At 45.3% G+C, this 20561-nt stretch overlaps 1 protein-coding gene across 2 annotated transcripts in view; it reads right to left on the reverse strand.

Annotated features, from left to right (window-relative positions):
- LOC146799439 (galectin-3-like) overlaps nt 1–20561 on the reverse strand; it is a 242139-nt gene that overhangs the window by 187899 nt on the left and 33679 nt on the right. For both annotated transcript variants that reach the window (XM_085628073.1, XM_085628074.1), the window contains exon 2: nt 10584–10638. In XM_085628073.1, coding sequence (XP_085484199.1) covers nt 10584–10624 — 41 coding nt within the window. In that variant the 5' untranslated portion in view covers nt 10625–10638. The remainder of the gene's footprint in view (nt 1–10583; nt 10639–20561) is intronic.

The following is a 20561-nucleotide window of genomic DNA, read 5'->3' on the forward strand; positions in this document are numbered from 1 at the left end:
GCGCCTCAGGCTGGGTTTCGGGGTATGGCAACAATGTTGCCGGGTTTAACGTTACGCACCTTTTTATCGTAATATGAGGAGCCAAAAGCGTCAACTCATATCCCGTTAAACGGGCGCTGGTCAAATGCTGCGTCTTCGTTTGATTGAGCAGGGCATCGACAGCATGGGGGACTAATACCAACAGCTTATGGGATAACACAATTCCCTCGCTTTGGCGTATTGACACAGCTGTCGCCGCAACCGAGCGAAAACACCCCGGTAATGCTCGGGCGACAGGATCAAGTACAGCCGAAAAATATGCACAAGGGCGCTGCTTATCGCCGTGCATCTGCACTAAAACTGACAATGCACATCCATCTTTCTCATGCACATACAACGAAAAGGGTTTTGCATAATCAGGGGTCCCTAACACTGGTGCTGAACAAAGGGCCTGTCGTAGTTGCTGAAAAGCAGTATCACACTCATCTGACCAAGGGATTGGGATAGGCGTGTCCTTTGTCAAGAGGGCTAATAATGGCTTAGCTATGTGCGAAAACCCCAATATCCACTGTCTACAAAAAGAAACAAGACCCAGAAATGCACGCACATCCTTCTGTGTGGACGGTCTCGGTGTATCCAGAATTACTTGGATACGATCCGGTGTGAGTGCACGTCCCTCCTTAGACAAAAGGTGACCCAAATAAGTCACCTTTGGTCTACAGAATTGCAATTTCTTCCTAGATACCTTATGATTGTGGGATGCTAAAAAGGAAAGTAAGGATAACGTACTTTTTTCACACAACTCCAGGGTGTCAGCCGCCAGCAAGATGTCATCGACATATTGAATGAGGGCGACACCCTCAAGCAGAGCAAAGGAATCCAATTGTCGTTTCAAAGCCTGACTGTAAATGCTAGGGCTTTCTGTGTAGCCCTGGGGAATCCTACAAAAACGATAAGATCTATTATTTAATGTAAACCCAAAATGATATCGGCTATCAGGGTGAATAGGAATGGAAAAGAAGGCATTCTTCAAATCAATCACTGAGAACATGGTTGCCGTAGGCGGGACCAAAGTAAGCAACGTCGTGATATCGGAAACCACTGGGTACTGAGGTATCACGATCTTGTTCACTTCTCTCAAATCAATTATAAACCGATAAACTCTGGCATCCGTATCCTTTTTCAGTATGGGAAGAATCGGACTGTTACAAATGTTGTAGGGGACTTCCTCCACTACCCCTACCGCCATCAAATCCTGCACTATCTGTATAAGAGCCTCCTCACCCTCCTGGGAAATACGGTACTGTGGGAGGCGTGGTAACACCGCCCCCTCCTTGACGCTAATGTGGACCGGTGGAATCACCATTTGTCCCACATCAGTATCCGAAGTTGCCCACAAAGCACGAGGGAGGGTAGCTAACAGCGCATCCTCAGACATCATACACATCCGTTCTGATCGGGGGTAATTGTCATTCAATATTACCCGTACACCAGCAGGGGAGCAACGGATCGTAGCCCTAAAATGCTTTAACATATCAAGACCCATAATGTTGTCCGGTGTGTACGGGGCAAGCAGAAACGGACAGGGTGCAGAAAAAGAGTCAACTTTAAACATGAGGGGCTGCGAAAGAGGGCTTCGGGAGAGTGTTCCGTCAAACCCTACCGATGTGACCATTAAGCCGGATGGGGGAGCCCCCGGAACCAATTGCTTAGACAGTGCACTACGTGTCGCTCCTGTATCCACTAGGAACTGATCAGTAGAGCCCAAAACCTCAGCCGATACATAAGGGCCCTTCTGATCGACCGGCACCTCAACTGATTCTAACCCCCATCCAACGCATTCCTATGCATGCTGAGAGTCATAGTACCCTGACCGGTCAATCCCCGACGCTTGGTACTGATGCTGGCGATCAAAAACGTTTGATCTATCGCGGTGCTGCCCAGCAGAGTCAAAACGAGCCTGTTCGTTAGACTTCCCTCGAAAGTTCGAGAAACCCCCTCTACCTCGCGGGACACCAGAGGTATGCCCCTGACGCGATGCATGCAACACCGGGCAGTCCCTAGCCCAATGACCCGATTGCTTACAATACGCACATTGGTTCCTATTTAAATCAGATCGGCCCGAGGGAGGACCATAAGATCCTCCCCTACCTCTATTACTACCCCGCCGGGGCGGGCCATAGACTTGTGCCAACATCACCTTTATCTTCAAATCTTTCGATTTCTTTTCCTCCTGGCCCTTTGCTTCTTGCTCCTGACGCTCATAATACTGGGCGATAGTCAGGAGGGCCGTCGGTGTAGCGGTGGACCAAGAACTTTCACTCGCTTTTAGACGGGCCGCAACTGCCGGCAGCAGATTAGCCACATATTTATCCGCAAAAAGGTGGCGGCCCGTATCGTCAGTAAGCGACTGGCCACTAAAATCATGAAACGTCTCCTCAAAGCGCGTAAAGAAGTCCGCAACTGACTCGTCAGCTTTCTGTTTACATGCAGCTAACATATTCCAGTCAATTTTTTTAGGGGGAATATTTGTCTTCAGCTTAGCCACAATAGCAGCAGGAAGATCTAAAATAATCTGGGGCGGTTTCTGCGCGGGCTTCCGTTCCCTATCCTCATCCTCAAGGTCAGACCACCGGGCCTTAAAGGCAACTGCATCATCTACTTTTCGGACAGATCGCCACATATCCGGTGGTAGAATAAGGCCAAAGAACAGGTCTATATCCGCTAAAGTCATAACGCAAGAATTCAAGGCCCCCTCGACTTCTTCGTAGAAGGCCGCTGGATTCTTGCGGGGGTCAGGCAGCGCATTCTTTAATGCCATCACATCAGCTCTATGCCACGGAGTATAAACCCAATTATACACAAAATATCCCTTAGCATCGGCGGAGGTAATGTCCGAGCTAGTCCCCGCTCCTTTAGGAGGGACATACAAAGGCGCCGCCTCGCGCATTGGCTTAGCATGCACTAGATCGCTCTTATCTGATTGAGAGGTGGATGAGTGGCCTTCTGTAGTACACGAATCCGCCTGCGTCTCCTCCCCTGCTCGTTGGCGTGCTTTTTCTTTATGGGCCAGCACCGCGTCCCGCAAGGCGAATAGCCGCCGAGCCGTATCTGAAGCCTTAGAGGGAGAAAAAACACCATCATGTAATGCTTTAGCATCCGATGTCACTTCTTCAGGCTCAAAGACACTAGAATATTTCCGAAAAGCAGCAATCACTTCCTCAGCGAAATGACTCAAAAAATACAATCTCTCTCTATCCTGCCACGACCCCCAAGTATGGAACAATTCATCCACGGACACCTTACCCTTAAGTGCACGGAAAGAGATTTGCCAAAGCTCAGCCATATGCTCAGCCGATAACATGGACCGCGTATCTACCTTACCCGGACCCGGGACAGAATCTTGCGGCCTCGGAGCAGATGCGCCAACATAAAGGGGCGGAGAGCGATCTAGTAAATAAAAATCATCATCAAGATTATTAAGGACAGGATAGAGTGGCTGCCGAACAGCATATTGACCCGAAACTTGCAGCCTACGCTCTTTCTCTTGTCTCTCTGTCTGTTCTCTGTCTTCCCGACGCTTCGCTTCCTGAGCTCGCACATGATCATTCTTCCGTTGTTCCTTATCAAACAGCGCTTTCTCGCGCTTCTCTCGCTCACGCACCTCCTTCACCCACAACCGTACACACTCAAACATATCCTGACGAGCACGCCGCTTACACATACACTGTTCCACATACTCAATCTTACGTATATCAAACGATCCATACAAAGGCCATCGCAACTCAGGATCTTTTTTTGTATATTTCCTCCATACTGTGCTGTACATTATGGAAGAAAGACCATGCTTCACGTACATATCCCTATTAGGAGTCCCCTCTGGGGGAGCTGGAGCAGATTCCTCGAGGTTCAACCGGTTTCTAAAACAGCAACACCACTTACGGAGTGCGCTAAAAGCAGGCATGCTCAGGAATAATGCAAAATATGCAATAGTATAGAAAAATGGCACTTAATCGTTGCGCCGTTCAAAGTTACACAGCTCCGGAGAAATCTCTCCACATTACCTGCCTATATGTGTTGCAACGCATATATTTTCACAAAGACAAATACAAAATATGACTAGTCATCACAAATCAAACTCAAATAGCCGGACCAGGCTTCAAAAACTCGGAGCAAGTACCGTACACCGGTTCTTACCAATCAAGAGTCCAGATTCCAACTGCCAAGCTCCACAATCGCCCAAACGGCTTTCACGGCAGTACCGACAGAAGAGGTCTCAGTCGGGGACCGGCGCCACCCAGACGGTCAGCTCGGAAGGGAAGGAAGAAAAACCTCGGGATGCCAGGGCTAAGACGCCGCTGGCAGTGATCACGTCCCCGGCCAAGTTCCTCACCTTCGTCGCGACCAGTCCTTCGAGCATCCGAGTCGCCGATGAGCCCCACGTGACGGGCGCCAATTGATGAGTACAGGCCCCAGCTAGGCCCGCAGGACACAAGGGTTCGCTCTCCTGTAATGGAATCTATAAGGAAGTTGGCACGGAAACTGCAAAGTACAAAGACAGCATTTATTAACCCTTAAGGGTGGTCCTACAATCCACACAACACTCTTCAGTATTGCATAGAGTAGCACAAAGAACTTGCATACACGGTCCCCTTTTATACACAACAGAGGGGCTCATAAGTGGGTGGATACAACATGAGACCGAAGAACATTACCATTTATGGTCATTTTCGATACTGAATCAATATGTGGGCGGAGCTAACACACTCCTTGAGCCCGCGAAAACATGGTCAAGCAAGGCTAACTGATAACAGATGTGGTCAAGTCTGGGCATGTGCCAGATGGACAAAGGAGCTATTTATAGACTGTTACTAGGCAGATTACAGGAGCAACTAACACAGAGGTTGGACTCTTCTCGTGGGGAACACGTGGAAACATGACAATACAAAATGGAGTCCGAACTTCGGTCAACATAACGGAGAAAACATGCTCTATAAGAGGGGAATTAATGTCTTTAGTAAATGCTTAATCACATCGTTGTTTCGATTTACAACACTACTACTGAATATGGACTTTTGGATTTTCTAACAATGGCGACAAGTTGAGGAGACATCCTGTCAAGTTAGTGGCCCAGGAACGTATTGTTTCCCAAATCCACTGTGTTTACTAATTTTGTGGATATTTGTTTTTCGAATTTTCATGAGTTGTTGGACCTGCATGGTATTGCTGCTGGGACTATTCCTAGGAGAAGGAGCAAATACGCCTATTTGCTGATTTCACATGGAAAAATAATATTTCCTAAAAGGACTGACTGTTTTCATGGATTTCATGAAGAAATTTTACTGAGCATCATGACTCACCGTCATCTATTTGTGACGTAAGGAGCAGAATCTGTAGTACCACCTGGCTGTGTTTACTGGGAGCTGTGGAGTGACACCGGGAAGTGGAACTTCTACTGTGTTTACCGCGAGCTGACCCTGCATAGTGACGCCTGGGAAGCCATGCCCTACACTCTTCCGGGAACGTTATTTGCCTCGCTACATTGAATGGCAGCCATTTTGGGTCAGTGTATGGTATCAAGTCTAGTATTTTCTCTTTCTGAGATTTCATGGGGAAGTCCTGGTAGTGGACAGCATCAGGGTGTACCTGTGTTGCGTGTTTCACTTTTACAGATCCGGGCCCAATTACATTTCTTGGTGTACGGTGATTTATGGTTCACCTTATTAAACATTTTCTAAGTAACTTTTCATCTCCTTAATATTGATTTTATGGTATTTTTATGCCGTGAATGATGATCGACAATTAATAAGCCTAATATTTGGGAACATTGTGATTAGACAATTCTATATTCAGTCAGCATCAAGGTATTAAGGTTACTAGACAAGGATGAATTTTTGTGCTGCTAGGAATTTCTTCAAGGTATATTTTTGCATACTGGATAGAGATACCATGCAAATTGACCTTCCAGCTAAGATTTTACAGAGCAAGGGACAGCCTCCCATTCCGGGGATAAGATGGAAGGAGGAGTTTATTACTTATATGAGGGCCATAGATGGCAGACATAAAGGAGGAGAGCACAAGAAGAGTATGTTTTTGTATTGTTTAAGATCAGCAAGTCAAGTAGTTTTGAGGACACTACCTCAAGCTACACCTCCCAGTGGTCAAACTGAAATGGATGTGTACAAAGAAGCACTGCTGAGAATGGAATTGAGGTTTAAACCTACCACAAGTGTTGTGCTTAACAGATTTAAATTGTATAACAGGGAGCAAAAAGAAAACAAATCTTTTGACTTTTTTTTAACACCACTTAGAGGATTATCCATGCATTGCAACTTTGGTCACATGTCTGATGAAATGATTAGAGACCAGATAATTGTGCATGTAAAGAACAAAAAAAATGCAAGAGCTTATCATCAGATAGAATTGGATGATGAGTCTAGACATCTGATAGCATTCATTGCTCCTCAAGCTTTTTTTCAGTTCACCAGGATGCCATTTGGTCTAGCATCAGTGGCCTCCGTCTTCCAAAGGGCAATGTTTCACATATTCAGAGACATTGGTCAGTATGTTAAATGCTTTCAAGATGACATTTTAATATTTGCTAGAAACGAAGAGGAACATCGATGTCACATGATTAAGTATGTAACAGGTTGGAAAACATGGAATAACCCCCAAAGGGAACAAGTGTAAAATGTTTTTTTTTTTTGACAACAGATTTTATTGATTTTCCGTAGTACCAGATGGGCCAAGCCCGGCAAGCAACATACCGTTCAAAAGCATATTGTAAAAACTCAAGTTACTGAAAATGTTCCACCCAGAAGGTCTGCAGAAAATCAGACCTGGAACAGCCCCCCACCCCCCTCCCCCAACCAGGCACCATAAATACCACCAAAAACGTAGCACAAACACATCAAATGAGTTTCCATCCACATCTGTATGATTCTATCATATTAAACCAGCAAGTCATTTACCACTAGCCGTGTAAGAGGATCTCAGTTCACAGGCTGCGTCATTAAGGACAAATCGATACCACAATATGTTTTTGTGGACAGCCCCTCACCTGAAACACCACAATCTCTGCAGACATGCACCTATCCATGGCCTTTTTCCAATTTGCTACACATGGTGGGGACGTAGCCTTCCAGTGCTGTGCAATGCCTCACTTTGCCAATGTAAGGCCCAAGAACAGAAGGTGTCTTTTATATCTGTTCCCCCAATGTCTTCTGTGCTGTGAAAGAGTGTCAATCTAGGCACTGCTGGAATGTCCCATACCAATACCCGCCCCATGCAAGACAGGACGCCCGACCAGAAGTGTTGCAGCGCGCCACAACTCCACACCGTATGAAGAAACAACCCCTCGTCCGAGTCACAGCAGAGGCAGGCGAGGGACTGAATAGCCTCCATCTTCCAGAGGCGGAGGAGTGTGTAATATATCCTGTGGAGATATTTAAATTGTATCACCCTGTATCTAGTGGAAACTGCGGAGTACCTGGGGCTAGCCAGCGCCTCGGCCCAATCGTCATCTGTCAGAGCGGGCAAGTCTGCCTCCCATGCCGCTCAGGTCCAATGTATAGTGGCTTTTGAGTGTGTAGTGAGAGTTAAATAGATTTGCCGGATTTTGTGGGCCCCCAGATCACCCATCAACAACCGAAGTGTAAAATGTTTAAAAATTCTGTGGAGTACCTAAGCCATACTCCAGCAGGTGTCACTGTGGTGCCCAAAAAAATCGAATGTAGAAGCTTGCCTCCAGACTTCAAAAATACACTTTCAGTACTGTATATGTCCCCAAGAAGAGGAACGTGACTGCCGATTTCTTGTCAAGTCTTCCTCGTCAATAAAGTAATGCAGGGATTGGAGGAGAAAATGAAATGATTGCCAACATTAAAGACATCATAACTGGGGAATTTGAAGGAATTTCTGAGGAATGTTGGAAGAAATGCCAGAAGATAGATGAGCTGTGGCAAGAGAAAAAGAGGGGTTGTGGAAGGGTGGCCTACAAGGAGGGAAGTGAAGCCTGAGATGGTGTTTATGTACAATGTGGTAGAGGAACTGATCTGTAGTTTAAAAGGGGGAATTCTGTCCCTCCTATACAGAAGCGTGATACCATTCTTAGGTTGGCACATAAAGGGCACCCTGGTGTGTCTGCTGTGAAAAGGTTAGTACGGTTCCATTTTTGGTTGCCGGGCATGGACAGAATGAATTGTCGGCTGGTAGGGGAGTGTGACATGTGCATGTGAGTGAAAAGAAGTTAAGATTAAGTGTCCCTACTTTAAAGAATGTTGAATGGCCAGAATTTCCATGGCAATAAATGGCTTTCGATGTTTGATCGTTGCCATCTGAACTGAAGGAAGCAGTAGTAACTCCGTTTCTAAAAAGATGATCTTAATTAAAGCAATCTTTCCAATTTTTGCTTGATCTCTAAACTTCCTTCCCCATTGAAGCTTGGAGACTGTTCTATGACCAAAAATCCACAAGGGTTTGAATGATAACATCTTCTTTGCGATACATACCCACCTGGCCTCGACATGACAATTGTCAATTTTTCTGCTCACAAGACCTTCTTAGTCATTCACAAATGGGTGTTTTGTACGACATGATGAACTTAAAATTGAGACATAAATCAGAATAATGTCCAAAACCTGCACTATTAGCTTAATATTCGGAAGAAAATCCATCCACTTTTACCTGAGTATGAGAAGACCTTTTTTGCCACAGTGTTCATTTTTTTGTCAGTAAAGCACTTTATTGCAAATTACTATATTTGGAACTGACACAATATTTGGTGACACAGTTGCAGCAACTACATACTACAGTGCCTGACTGGTGCCAGGAACAAACTTGCACTCTGGTATTCCACCTATTCTTTAACAGCTTCACTGGTTCTATATAAGGCAAAGGGCTTTGTTTCACCCAAGGGCAGGGGCATAGCTACCATTGGTGTAGCAGGTGTAGTGGCACTGGTCTCCAGAGCCTTCGGGGACCCATTGAACACTGCCAGTGCTGTAGTTTGCTCTCCGACCATCAATTATGGAGGTAATTTTCCTTGCTTGCACCAGGGTTCAGGGCATCCTTTATACGCTATTACCCAGGGGACACAGTAGTAATGGTTCAGTCTTCTTTGTAATTCACCTTGTGCATTGATGCCCCCTTGCACACTGTGCCTTCACTGTTTTGCAAAAATAAGCTTCTACAGCCTTCTCTATACCATCACCATGTGCGCCCTATCAACCACACTCTTCAACGTTTTGGGCTCTCAAGCACTTGAATCTTCTCACACTGATCTATCCTCCGTATGCACTTTCCCCACTCTTATACTATTGGCTTTTTTTTACCATTTAGTATGCAATGGTCGTAGTAAGTGAACGCAGTAAAAAATAAAAATAAATATTTTAAAAAATTGTGCTGTTTAACTTGATTGACTCAAGCAGCATAGTTCATGGAAATACATTGTGGCTCATTTACAGAAACCATTAACAGAACTGCTCTTTAGTAAGTATTCAATGACCTAGTTATTTATCCACTAAATCATGAATGCTTGATCAAATTAATTGGGTTTTAAGATTCATAGCCTTTGGAGCTCAGCCAGAATTACTTGTGTTGGTGGCTGACTGGGCTTTTTTCCATTGTGCAGCAAGCATTATTACTGTACTGAACAAATATGCAAGTATTACTACACAGAGCAAATAGTAAGGGTTGTATTGTAACAACGTGTGGTAAATGAAGCAAGTCACTTTTTCAGCTATCGAAGGGAAATCTTTCAGTCTAAATATTGTAGTGGAACATCTGCTTAAGTTTATGTCCAGTCCATATGCCCGTTTTCTTATGAAAAGTAGGCGCTAATCTCTAAATAGCAAGCTCGTTTTAATATCAAATTGCTTCATAATTATTAAATAAACTCATATGCATAGGTCTGTGCTTCCCTCTCGATCAAACATTATACTATCCTAATTTTCAGAACTACTCCAGTGCCCCTCTGTGTATGACCTCTTTTTTTATTCATATCCTACTCCGCTATTTTCTTTGCCCACGCCCTTGCTAAATTATTTTGAAGTTAACTTTGGTAGGTTTTGGGCAATGTAAGCATTGAATGAGTTTGGTCTAGCCCATTGGTTGACAATTTTTTATTTTACACATTAATGGTTTCTGATCTAAACTAAGATAATGCCTGCTGGTTCCCAGTTTTTATGTTTGCACTTCAAATCATTTAGATTTTTCTTCAACTTTAATGATGGATGATGGTTATGTAGAATACTGTGGAGACCCTGCAGCATGCTTGTTAAGGAGAGGGAACCGACAATATCTGTGTCTACTTAGTTCTGGAAGCTGAGAGGTCCTCTCTCATATTGTCTGACCTAGAAAAAGATTTGCTGCTATAGCACAACATGCACAAAGCTTTAATGAGAGCATACTGGTTTGAAATAGCCTGCTAATGACTAACCTGCATATGTTCTAGGGGATTGTCTTTTACATTTCAGTTTTTAGATCCACACTTTTAAAAAGACACACGACTAAAATTCAGATAACATTGTTTTTGCTTCCCAAATTGTAAACTACATAAAAATGTTTGATTTTACAATATTTTCAGAACTCAAGGATACACTTACAGGTTGGCTAGAAGAAAACATACTGCTAGAAATGGCAGCATGGTTGCAGCAGCACCTAGAAGATAAAAAAACAACAAATTGTTATGCTTTATTCAAAAGTGATATTTTTTTGTTCTATAAATCTAACGTATCATTCTTTAGTGTTCCACCCATAAACTTGCAAATCAATGAAAATAAGAAATGACCCACCATGTGACAGTGACCTTCGTGTTTACTCAAAATGAGCATGCACATGAGTATTTTCCATAGGCAAAAACAGAATAGTTAAGCGGTGAGTAAATAACTGCAAAAGCAATGTCAAATGAAATAACAGTTGGCTAATCATTTGTAGGTCTGGCGTGTCGATTGCGCATGCGCTGTCTGCAGGGAAAGGTATTGTTTACAATAAAGGGCTTGCAGCCCCTTCATTGCTTATCATTCGTTGACATCATTGCCAGTTGTTTTTGCTGCTTCTAATTGGCCTATGTGCATCACTTCCTTTTCTGTCTGTGCCACACAGACTAATCACAGATTGATTAATTTTAATTAGTGCCCATCCGCTGTTCATGCTGTGAATGAGGTACCATTTTGTATTTTTTTTTTGCTTTTTTATTATTGAACAAACTTGACGATAGAAAGTTTTGGAGCACTTACTATGGGAACTGGTTACATTACACAAATTCCCATTCATTCTTTCAGACACAGGGGAGATTATGTGATTTGTCCAGAATCACAGGATTTAGAGACGAAGACAGGGGCGTAGGAGACACTAAGGGGCTAAATATGATGTCAGGTGGAAAGCCCCCTCCCGACAGTCGGAATCTCCTTGACCATGTCAGAACCCTTCCGATGGACTTGGTCAGTTTACAATCCGCTTGACAGATTACGATGCTCTCAGTCGGAAGGTAAACCGGGGGGTCACTCCGAATCAGTTCCAACTGGCTCTTGGAGAATTCGTACCCATCGGAACTGCATCGTACACCTCTATGGACAGCGTTTCCGACCATAAGATTATGATGCCGATTTCCAACAACCTTTCAGAGTCGGCCTGTCCGACATGAGAAGGCCGTCAGAGAGTGACTTTGGGGGCCCCTAGCATGGCCCCCTTCATCCTGCGGCCTCTGGTTGGGGGCCGAGGGGGTACCTAAGGGACCCCCTTGTAAAACCCTGCACTTTGTGACAGGCACCATGTGGTACCCACAACAGGGTGCAGGGTTTTCCACACACACCCCATTTCCCCATAGGAGCCTGTGTTGTTGGTCAGAACACAGGCTCCCATAGGAAACAATGTGACTCAGTCCGTATTCGGTCGCATCATAATCGGTCGGTCGCTCCCGACTCCAAGACGGTGTCGGGCGGAAAGTTTCCCACTACCTCGTAATCGGGCCCTATATTTCTGGGGCTGGGATAGGGACAGTTTGGGTACTTTTGATTGACCTGTCGAAATTGCCCGAGGTCTGTGAGCCACAGATTGTGATAAACATATACAATCACATACTTTTGAAGTGAAATAGAAAGGCAAGCATCTAATTAGAGTGTGCAAGTATGGTTTATTGTCATTTACAGGTTTATCTACATTCTACAAAGTAATTAAATTCTGCAAAGTAATTACATTACATGTGAAAAAAATTCTATTTGTAAGGGTTTTGGGTGATAAGGATTTTAAAGAGGTTTTAGGTTTCCAGTGTGGGTAAAGAAAGATAGTAAGACCAGTAAAGGTGTTTTTAGCATTCGGATGTGGGCAAGGGTGCTGGGTGATAAGGATTTTAAAGGGGTTTTCTAGTCCAGTGGTGGGTAGTAATACGTGACATTAAGGGTATTTTAGGTATCAATGGACAGGTAGAGGAAAAGGAAGTTAGGAGGTGTTGGAAATTTGCCCTTTCCGCAGGGCCACCCCAATTTTTTTTTTTGGCCTTTTTGCTGAACTCTGTGTACTTTACCCCTGATAACCAGTGGTAAAATGTTTGTGCTCATTCTTTCAACATGGTAAAATTGGTATGGGCCTGATTGGAATATTTACCTTACCTATAGGTCCCTAATATATGGTACATACAGTCTGTCTAGGGCCTGTAGGTTAAATGTTACCAGTGAGATGCAGCACTCATTGAGGTAACTACTACAGTGACAGAGTAAAGCATGCTTCCAGGCTTGCCACTGAAGCCTAGTTGTGCTGTTTCAAACTGCCAATTCGGCTTGTCAAACTAAACCTTTTTAGCAGGCCTAAATCTTCTTTTTTGATATTAATAAGTCACCCCTAAGGTAGGCCTCATTGCCCACAAGGTTTAGTGCATGGTACTTAAAAGTAGGACATGTAGAAGTTCAGTATTCCATATGTCCTACCAGTGAAAAATCATAAAAGCTATTTTCTCCGTAACAAGGCTGGTTGCTTCCATAGAGAAACGCAGGATTACATTATAACACCTTATAACACTAATTCTAGATTAGCCATAGCTACAGAAATATTTCAAGGACTCTTTTTGCTAGTTAAACCAAATCCAATTTAATGGTATAGTCGAATTTTGTTTAACTAGTATGGAAAAGATACTCTTGAAAAATTACATTTTATCTGCCTAAAGTCTATGGGGGTCTTTCTGTGAGTATTCAACAGTCACCTGGCAGCTTGGTGGCTCCCCTGTGGTGAGAAGTGTCTGCTCCAAGGACAGGAACAATGAGCTTGGGTGTGGGGAGGGGGTGTCATCCCTTTGACAGAATTGTGTCTGGGTCCCTGGGTGCACTTCAGAGGGTTGTCTGAGCAAGGACCTTAATAAATATTGTATCAGGGTCCTCCACAGTCACAGGCAGATATAGCTCACAACTGGGCTTGCCTTCCTTTTTGTCCTTCTAGTCAGCTAGGCACCAAAGAGCTGCCCAAGAAGTGGTTTGGAGAGAACACTGGGGTGGAGCTGTGAGAATCTTCTTTTACATTAGAGTGTCAAATCATGCTTGAATGTCACTTCCTGCTTGATAGGTCAACTGGGGTTTAACATATAACATTTGGGGTGCAAAACAAAGAAGGGAAACAGAATGCCAAAACATGTTGTGGGTATCTACTGTCTGGTTGCTGAAATCTGAGCTTTTATTTTATCTGACTTCAGTCTCTGTGTTTTATGGGGTAAAGAAACTGCCTAAAACTGGATTTTTGTTTTAGATGTAGGAGGACATTGGTATACCATAGTACATTCACTACGCACACCCCTAAACCTCAGAGCCTAGGTTTAGTGAGGCCGAAGACTTTAGCCATCTTGAAAATGCCCAAAGTGGGTAGGGTTAGCCCTGGTAACCTTACCCCATTGGTTAGGGCATCCTCTGAGATCATTCTCAACCACAAGCTTGAGCCAGGCATAACTGTGAATTCTCCAGCAACCCACTTCAGAACACTACTTGACCTGTGGAAGATCAGAAAAGGACAGAACCTGCTGTCTGAGACCTGAGAAGAGCCCTGAAGGACTGGACCTGCTCCCTCTTGTACCAAGACAAAGAAGTGGACTCCAAGGGTCATATGGCTGGCCTCCTGTAAAAACTACAGGGATACAACAAGCTCCAAGAGGCTTTTCCTGCAACTGTCCAGCATCTCAACCTGGAGTGGGCTCTGCCTGCCATCTGGTACATCTTTAAATTCCTTCCCTGGTATCCTGTGGTGATTTAGAAGTGTACTCCTGTGGTGGATTGGGAATTGAAAAACTGAAGTCAGAAGATAAAATCTTTGATAGGACAAACCTGGTTGGTGCATCTGACCTGTGCTCCATTTCGGTCAGCGTCAAATTGCGTCTAGGTCTCTGCCTACCATAACAATTGACTATCATTGGCACTTGGGCTTCTTGGTGCTATTTTTACTTAAAACGAAAAAAAATTCATATCTCCGGTTCCCCTTATTGGATTTTTGTCATAGTGGTGTGTTTTTGTTTATTACATTTTCCTCTATTTTTCTAATTCATTTTGGGATTTTTATTGTTTTGCATTTCAACTTTATTCCTGTTTTAGTACTGCATAAATACTTTACACATTACCTCCAAGCTAAGCCCATCTGCTCTGTGCAATAACTACCAGGGGGTGACCTCAGGTTTTATTAGTGACTTTACCCTGTAACAAGAACTGTCATTACTAAGTGAGGTAGGGACTTACCCCTCTCGGATAATTTTTGACAGGAGAGTTTAGAGATTAGAGGCCGGTAGTGCTAAAGGGAGGTAAGGCTTTTTGTAGGATTCAGGGGCAGGAGGTGGTAAAGGGAGTTTGGGGTTCAGGGGCGAATAAAGGTAAAGGGAGGTAAGGGTTTTTAGGGTTCAGGGGTGGGCAGAGATGAAGGGCAGCAAGGTGGGTTTAGGCTTTAGGAGCGGGTAGAGGTAAAGGAAGGTATGCCGTTTTTAGGGTTCCAGTGGGTAGAGGTAAAGGGGAATAAAGAGTTTATATGGTTCAGAGGTGGATAGTGGTAAAAGGAGGTGAGGGGTTTATAGGGTTCAGGGGAGGAAAGAGGTAAAGGTGGCCAGGGGGATTTTAGGGTTCAGGGGTGGATAGAGTAAAGAGAAGTCAGGGGTGATTAGGGTTATGGGGCACATAGAGGAAAAGAGAGGTAAGGGTCTTTTAAGGTTCAGGGGAGGAAAGAGGTGAAGGATGACAAGGGGGTTTTATGGTTCAGAAGTGTGTAGAGGTGAAGGTTGGTAAGGATTTTGGGGCGATTTAGGGCCAGGTAAGGTTAAAGGAGGTAAGGGGATGTTAGGATTTAGTGGGAGGTAGCTGTAAAGGGAGGTAGCTATAAAAGGAGGTAAGGGCTTTTTAAAGTTAATAGTTGGGTAGAGGTAATGGGAAGTAAGAGATTTTTAAGGTTCAAGGGAGGGAAGAGGTAAGGGGTACCAGGGGAGTTTTAGGGGTTTGGGGTGGGTAGAGGTAAGGGTTTTTTGTGATTCAGGGTCAGATAGAGGCAAAAAGAGGCTAAAATGTTTTATGGTTTGGGCCAGTAGGGTTAAAGGATAGTAATGGGGTTTTAGGCTTTAGTGGTGGGTAGTGGTTAAGGGTTTTTAGGGTTTAGGTGTAGGTATAAGTAAAGGTGGGTAAGGGGTATTCGGGTTCAAGAGTGCTGTGAAGTAAAATAAGGTAAGGCGTTTTTAGGGTCCAGAGGAAGAAAAGGGTAGAGGGGGTAAGGGATTTTAAAAAAAAGGTGGGATGTGGAGGTGTTAACCTCCCCAAATCAAGAAACAGAAAAAAAGAACAGTGGAGTTGGCCGTGCTGACATGCTAATGCAAAATTTGCCTCAGATCCACAGCAGATGTTAGCAGCGAGTGTTTATCTTGCTGTCCAATCTGGTCGGAGATTTGTGCTTTGGTCATTTTACTGTGCAAGGTTGATGCCTGATTCCCTAAAACAGGCAACCAGATATCCTTTGCCTCATTTTGCAGAATAGTGACAGCACCAGCCTGCAAGGGGATGTATGATGGGTTCACAGGACCCCATTTACCCCCAGCAGAGGCCTGCTCTCAGCAGGCGCACTGACCGTAAGCCACCTGAAAGGTGGCGCACCGTCACTGGATCTCCTAACAGCTTCTTTGCCTTTGATTCCGCGTCTGTAATACGGCGAGGGCACAGAGGCAAAGGGATTCCCTCATTTGCATGGGGCACGCCGCCATGCAAATATGTGTGCCAGTGTTATTGGTATTACAGAAGGGGCCGCACGAGCATCTGCTGCCCCTTCTGCAATACCAAAGTGCCCCGATTGTGCTTACTATCAAATTCATTTTAATTTAAATTCCTTTATAGTGGTAAAATCAAATTGTAAGCAATAGTTCTAAAAATGCCATTTTTAGAATGTTTGAATTTTTTTTCATAACCATCTGTGGCTTCTGCAAATGTCCTAGGCCACATGACTGTGAATGGCTCTGCTTTTGGGGGCTTGTGTATTTTTTTCAGACAGCAACACAAAACGAACAAGGTGTGGGAATCGAGGAGGGCTGTGGGCAGACCTGTTCCCTGCCCCACTTGCACTTAAAAGGGCTTGCCTCCAGCACACACAAAGGAAATTGTCACCTCAGACTTCTTGGAGCCTTGCCAGGGGAAGGGACTAACTTTCCAGAACCAGATGCGGAGTAATTTAGGGAATTCCCTCACTTTAAAGGCTGGCAGGAAGTGTACATATTTGACCTCCTGAGCCAATCATCAATACACTCCTGGACCTGTGTACATCATAGAAGAAGAACTGCCTTGTTCACCTGACCACTTTCCTGCTGCTTGAGGCCTACCTTGTTCCCCAGAGGACTGTCCTTCTGCTATCAGAAGACTGCCCTCCAGATTAAGGACTGGGGCTGCCTTTCAGCTTACGGACTCCCCTGCTCTATGAGAAGGAAACCACTAGAAAGGCAACGTAGCACACCACCATAGTCTAATAATACCCTGAATTAACCATTTCCTTGGGTATTATCCATGGATTGTAAAGTTCATAGAAAGATGTACATCATTGTCCAATCTTGATAGGGTTGTTGTGTTGAATTTTTTTATTATTAGCCAAGTAAATATCCAATGTTCAGATCGCAGCCGACGCGCGTTTCGCCCACAGGGCTTTCTCAAGGCTTGAATAGTTCAAAATGTAAATTGTACCGTAGGTGATTCCTGATAGTGTTGAATCTCATTTCGTGGATTCTAATGTGAAAATTTCCATCGGGTGATCATATGCCGATACGCCAAAAACCCATGTAATACAGCTCCTAGTTCATTATTGTCCAAAAGATAATTCGTATTGGGACCAGTATCCGTCCTATGTGGGGCAAGGTGGTTCGAGTCCTCCAGAGTGTTTCAGGGGCGGAGTCCCCCTTCACTCTCCCTCGAGATCAGATGGGGACCTCGGAGTCTGTGAAGAAGGGCGTCGGACGAGAAGGGAACTACGTCTCCGAGTTCGGCGTCTCAGCGGTGCGATCAGCGGATGGGACGGGTTCGAAGAGTCTATGAGAAGGAAGCCTGGACCTGCTCCCTTCATTCTATTTTACGTGGGTGACTCCAAAGGTCAGTTGGCTGACATCCTGTTTGAGCTACAGGGACACAACAAGCTCTAGAGGCCTCCCTGAAACTGCCCAGCAAGCATGCTGCACTTGGCCGCAACTGGACCGGCCTGAGCCCTGCTGGCCTCTGCTGGAGTGAGTTCCTAATACCCAAGAGGTGTGTCCCAAGGCTAATAATATGCAGAGTAGGCGTTCCTATGCAACGAGCAGCCAAATCTGTGGTGCGATCCAAAAACAGGCGATAAGCTGCGTTAGCAGTAGGAATGTAACATCTGCCTTCTACTGGTGTAAAGTAGGACGACTACCTACAGTGTGAAAGGGAGCCCAGCCCAGAATCACATCTGAAGACCAACACATGTCATAGAGCTACTGATCATGCACCTCCCACACCCAAGAAGGCCACAAAACCCACTGCCACCACCCTCAGGACCTCCCCCTCGGACCACCCCCCCTACTACCACCAAGGCAGCGCACAACAGGACAGCGAACCTTCCAAAAACGACATGGCCCCTCAGCCACACAATAGCTGAATGTTGCGAGATGTGGCAACCAAACATGTGTGAAGGACACAAGTCACCCACCAATAATAATGCACACAATACCAAGTGTAGCGGTGATGTGCTGGACAGACCTCACTATGCACAGCACAAACCTCTCCATGTGTACATATACTGCTGGTGCTTGTAGTGTTGTGGACAGTGGACGCAACCATGTTACCGCAGGCAGTGGGGAAGATCTCGGTCATGTACCTGTGTCGTCGTCCCATGTAAGCGGAAGCGCAGCGGGCTGGTCGAACGTACGCCACTCCAGCGTAGAAGTGTGAATAAATAGGCCGGGACTCTGGGCGTGGTTCACTTGTGTGAAGGCCAACGTGTCTGCCAGAGCGGCGGCCCTCACCCTGCCAGGTGGCTGCTGCCATGACCGTGGGCCTCCTCGACACAGGCCCCCGGCGAACACCGCGGCACAGCACCGCAGAGTTATGTCTGTATACACTACTGCCTTCGATCTACACAGCGGATAGCAGAGCTCACAATTCAGATGGAGTCGCGATTGCAGATGACGCAGTCCAGTAGGTAAGACACATTGCTCCGAGTGTGGGCCCGCCCGGACCACGCATCATCGCAGGCTGCATACACGCTAAGCGCCAGAGGTACCACTAACTCAGTGCACCACAAGTCAACGCCACGTGGCCTTATTAAGGCAGAATTCATTAGACACAAGACATTGCTACCAGTGCGGCCCGCCCGGACCATGCATCATCGCAGGGTGCGCACACGCTGGTTGCTTCAGGTGCCACTAACTCACTGCACCACAAGTCATCGCCACGTAGCCGTATTAAGGAAGAATTCATTAGACAAAAGACATTGCTACCAGTGCGGCCCACCTGGACCACGCATCATCGCAGGCTCCGCAGACGCTGAATACTTCTGATGCCACTAACTGTGCAGCTCAACTCAACGCCACATGGCTGTGGGCCCTTGCTGACCGCTGCCTCTGGCCTACACTGCGGTCAGCATGGCTCACAATTAAAATTGAGTCTTGATTAATTAATTACAGAGTCCAGTAGGTAACTAACTACAACGTCCCTGAAACCTACACAATATCCTTTTCGTATCCTTGCTTCAAGACCTTTTTTGATATCAATTATGGCTTTAGTACAATGACCAAATTCATCTTGCAAGTCCAAAGGAACACTGAATGGCAGTCTACACTGCGGCCAGCAGAGCTCACAGTTCAAATTCAGTCTTGATTCATTAATTTCAGAGTCCAGTAGGCAACTAACTATAATGTCCCCAAAACCTACACATTTCGACAATGTATTCCATACATATTTCATCTTTTGTTACCTTCACTGCGGTCAGCAGAGCTCACAATTTACATTGAGACATGATTTATTAATTGCAGACAGAATTGTACTCTATGTCCTCGGATTTTGTCAAGAGGAAACAAAAAGCATTCCTCGATGTCTTTGCTGACTACTGCCTTCCATCTACATTGCGGACTGCAGGGCTCACAATTCAGATTGAGTTGCGATTGCAGATGACGCAGTCCAGTAGGCAACAGACATTGCTACCAGTGCGGCCCTCCCAGACCACGCATCATCGCTAGCTGTACACACGCGGAATGCTTCTGATGCCCCTACCTCAGGGCACCACAACTCATGGACCCTTTATGATAGAATCTTTGGTGTGTGATTTCAGATCTGCTGCCCCTACCTCAGTGTACCACAAGTCATTAACCCTTTACGATAGAATCTTTTTTGTATTATTTCACATCTGGTGCCCCTAACTTAGTGCAGCACAAGTCATGGACCCTTTATGACTGAATCTCTGTGTGTGATCCGATGATTACTGTTGTACTTGTTGCCAGCACCAACCATTCCCTGAGGGCTGGCTTACACTCACCCCACACGCATCCAGCACAGATGTCACTGGACATGTGACCCTGGTAATAAAAAGGGGCCGAGCGCACGTGCCCGTACCCAGTTCCACTATCTATCTAACTGAGTCTGTGTGTTTATTATATATGCATGATGCTGCCCCTGGGCCCTACTACATGACATTCTGCTGTGGACAGCGCTCGCAACCATGTTACCTCTGGCAGTGGGGAAAACTTTGGTTATGTAACTTTGTCTCAGTCATTGTATAAGTACACAGGTAGAGACTGGATCATTAGAGTACTGCAAGGAGAGTGTATAGTGAATTTATAAGTGCTTCAGAATAGGTGGAGTGATTGCATAAGTACATATGTTGGCAGAGCCTAACCCCCCAAGCATGAGCTTGGCTCTAATTGGCTGCCCTCCATGTGCCAAAAACGGAAACTTGGGCTTTGCATGGCCCTGTATTGCTACAGCTGCAACACTCCACTGAAAGTGCAATAAACATTCATATCCACACAGATATGTCATGTGGACGATCTTTCATGTGTGGAAATATGGATGAATGTAGTGTCAGTGATTCTCCCTACCTTCCATGTTGGCCATGTTTTAGGACTTGGGTCACAGGGTGACACATTGGCA

Source organism: Triturus cristatus, chromosome 9, assembly GCF_964204655.1.
Source record: "Triturus cristatus chromosome 9, aTriCri1.1, whole genome shotgun sequence".
Taxonomy (NCBI): Eukaryota; Metazoa; Chordata; class Amphibia; order Caudata; family Salamandridae; genus Triturus; species Triturus cristatus.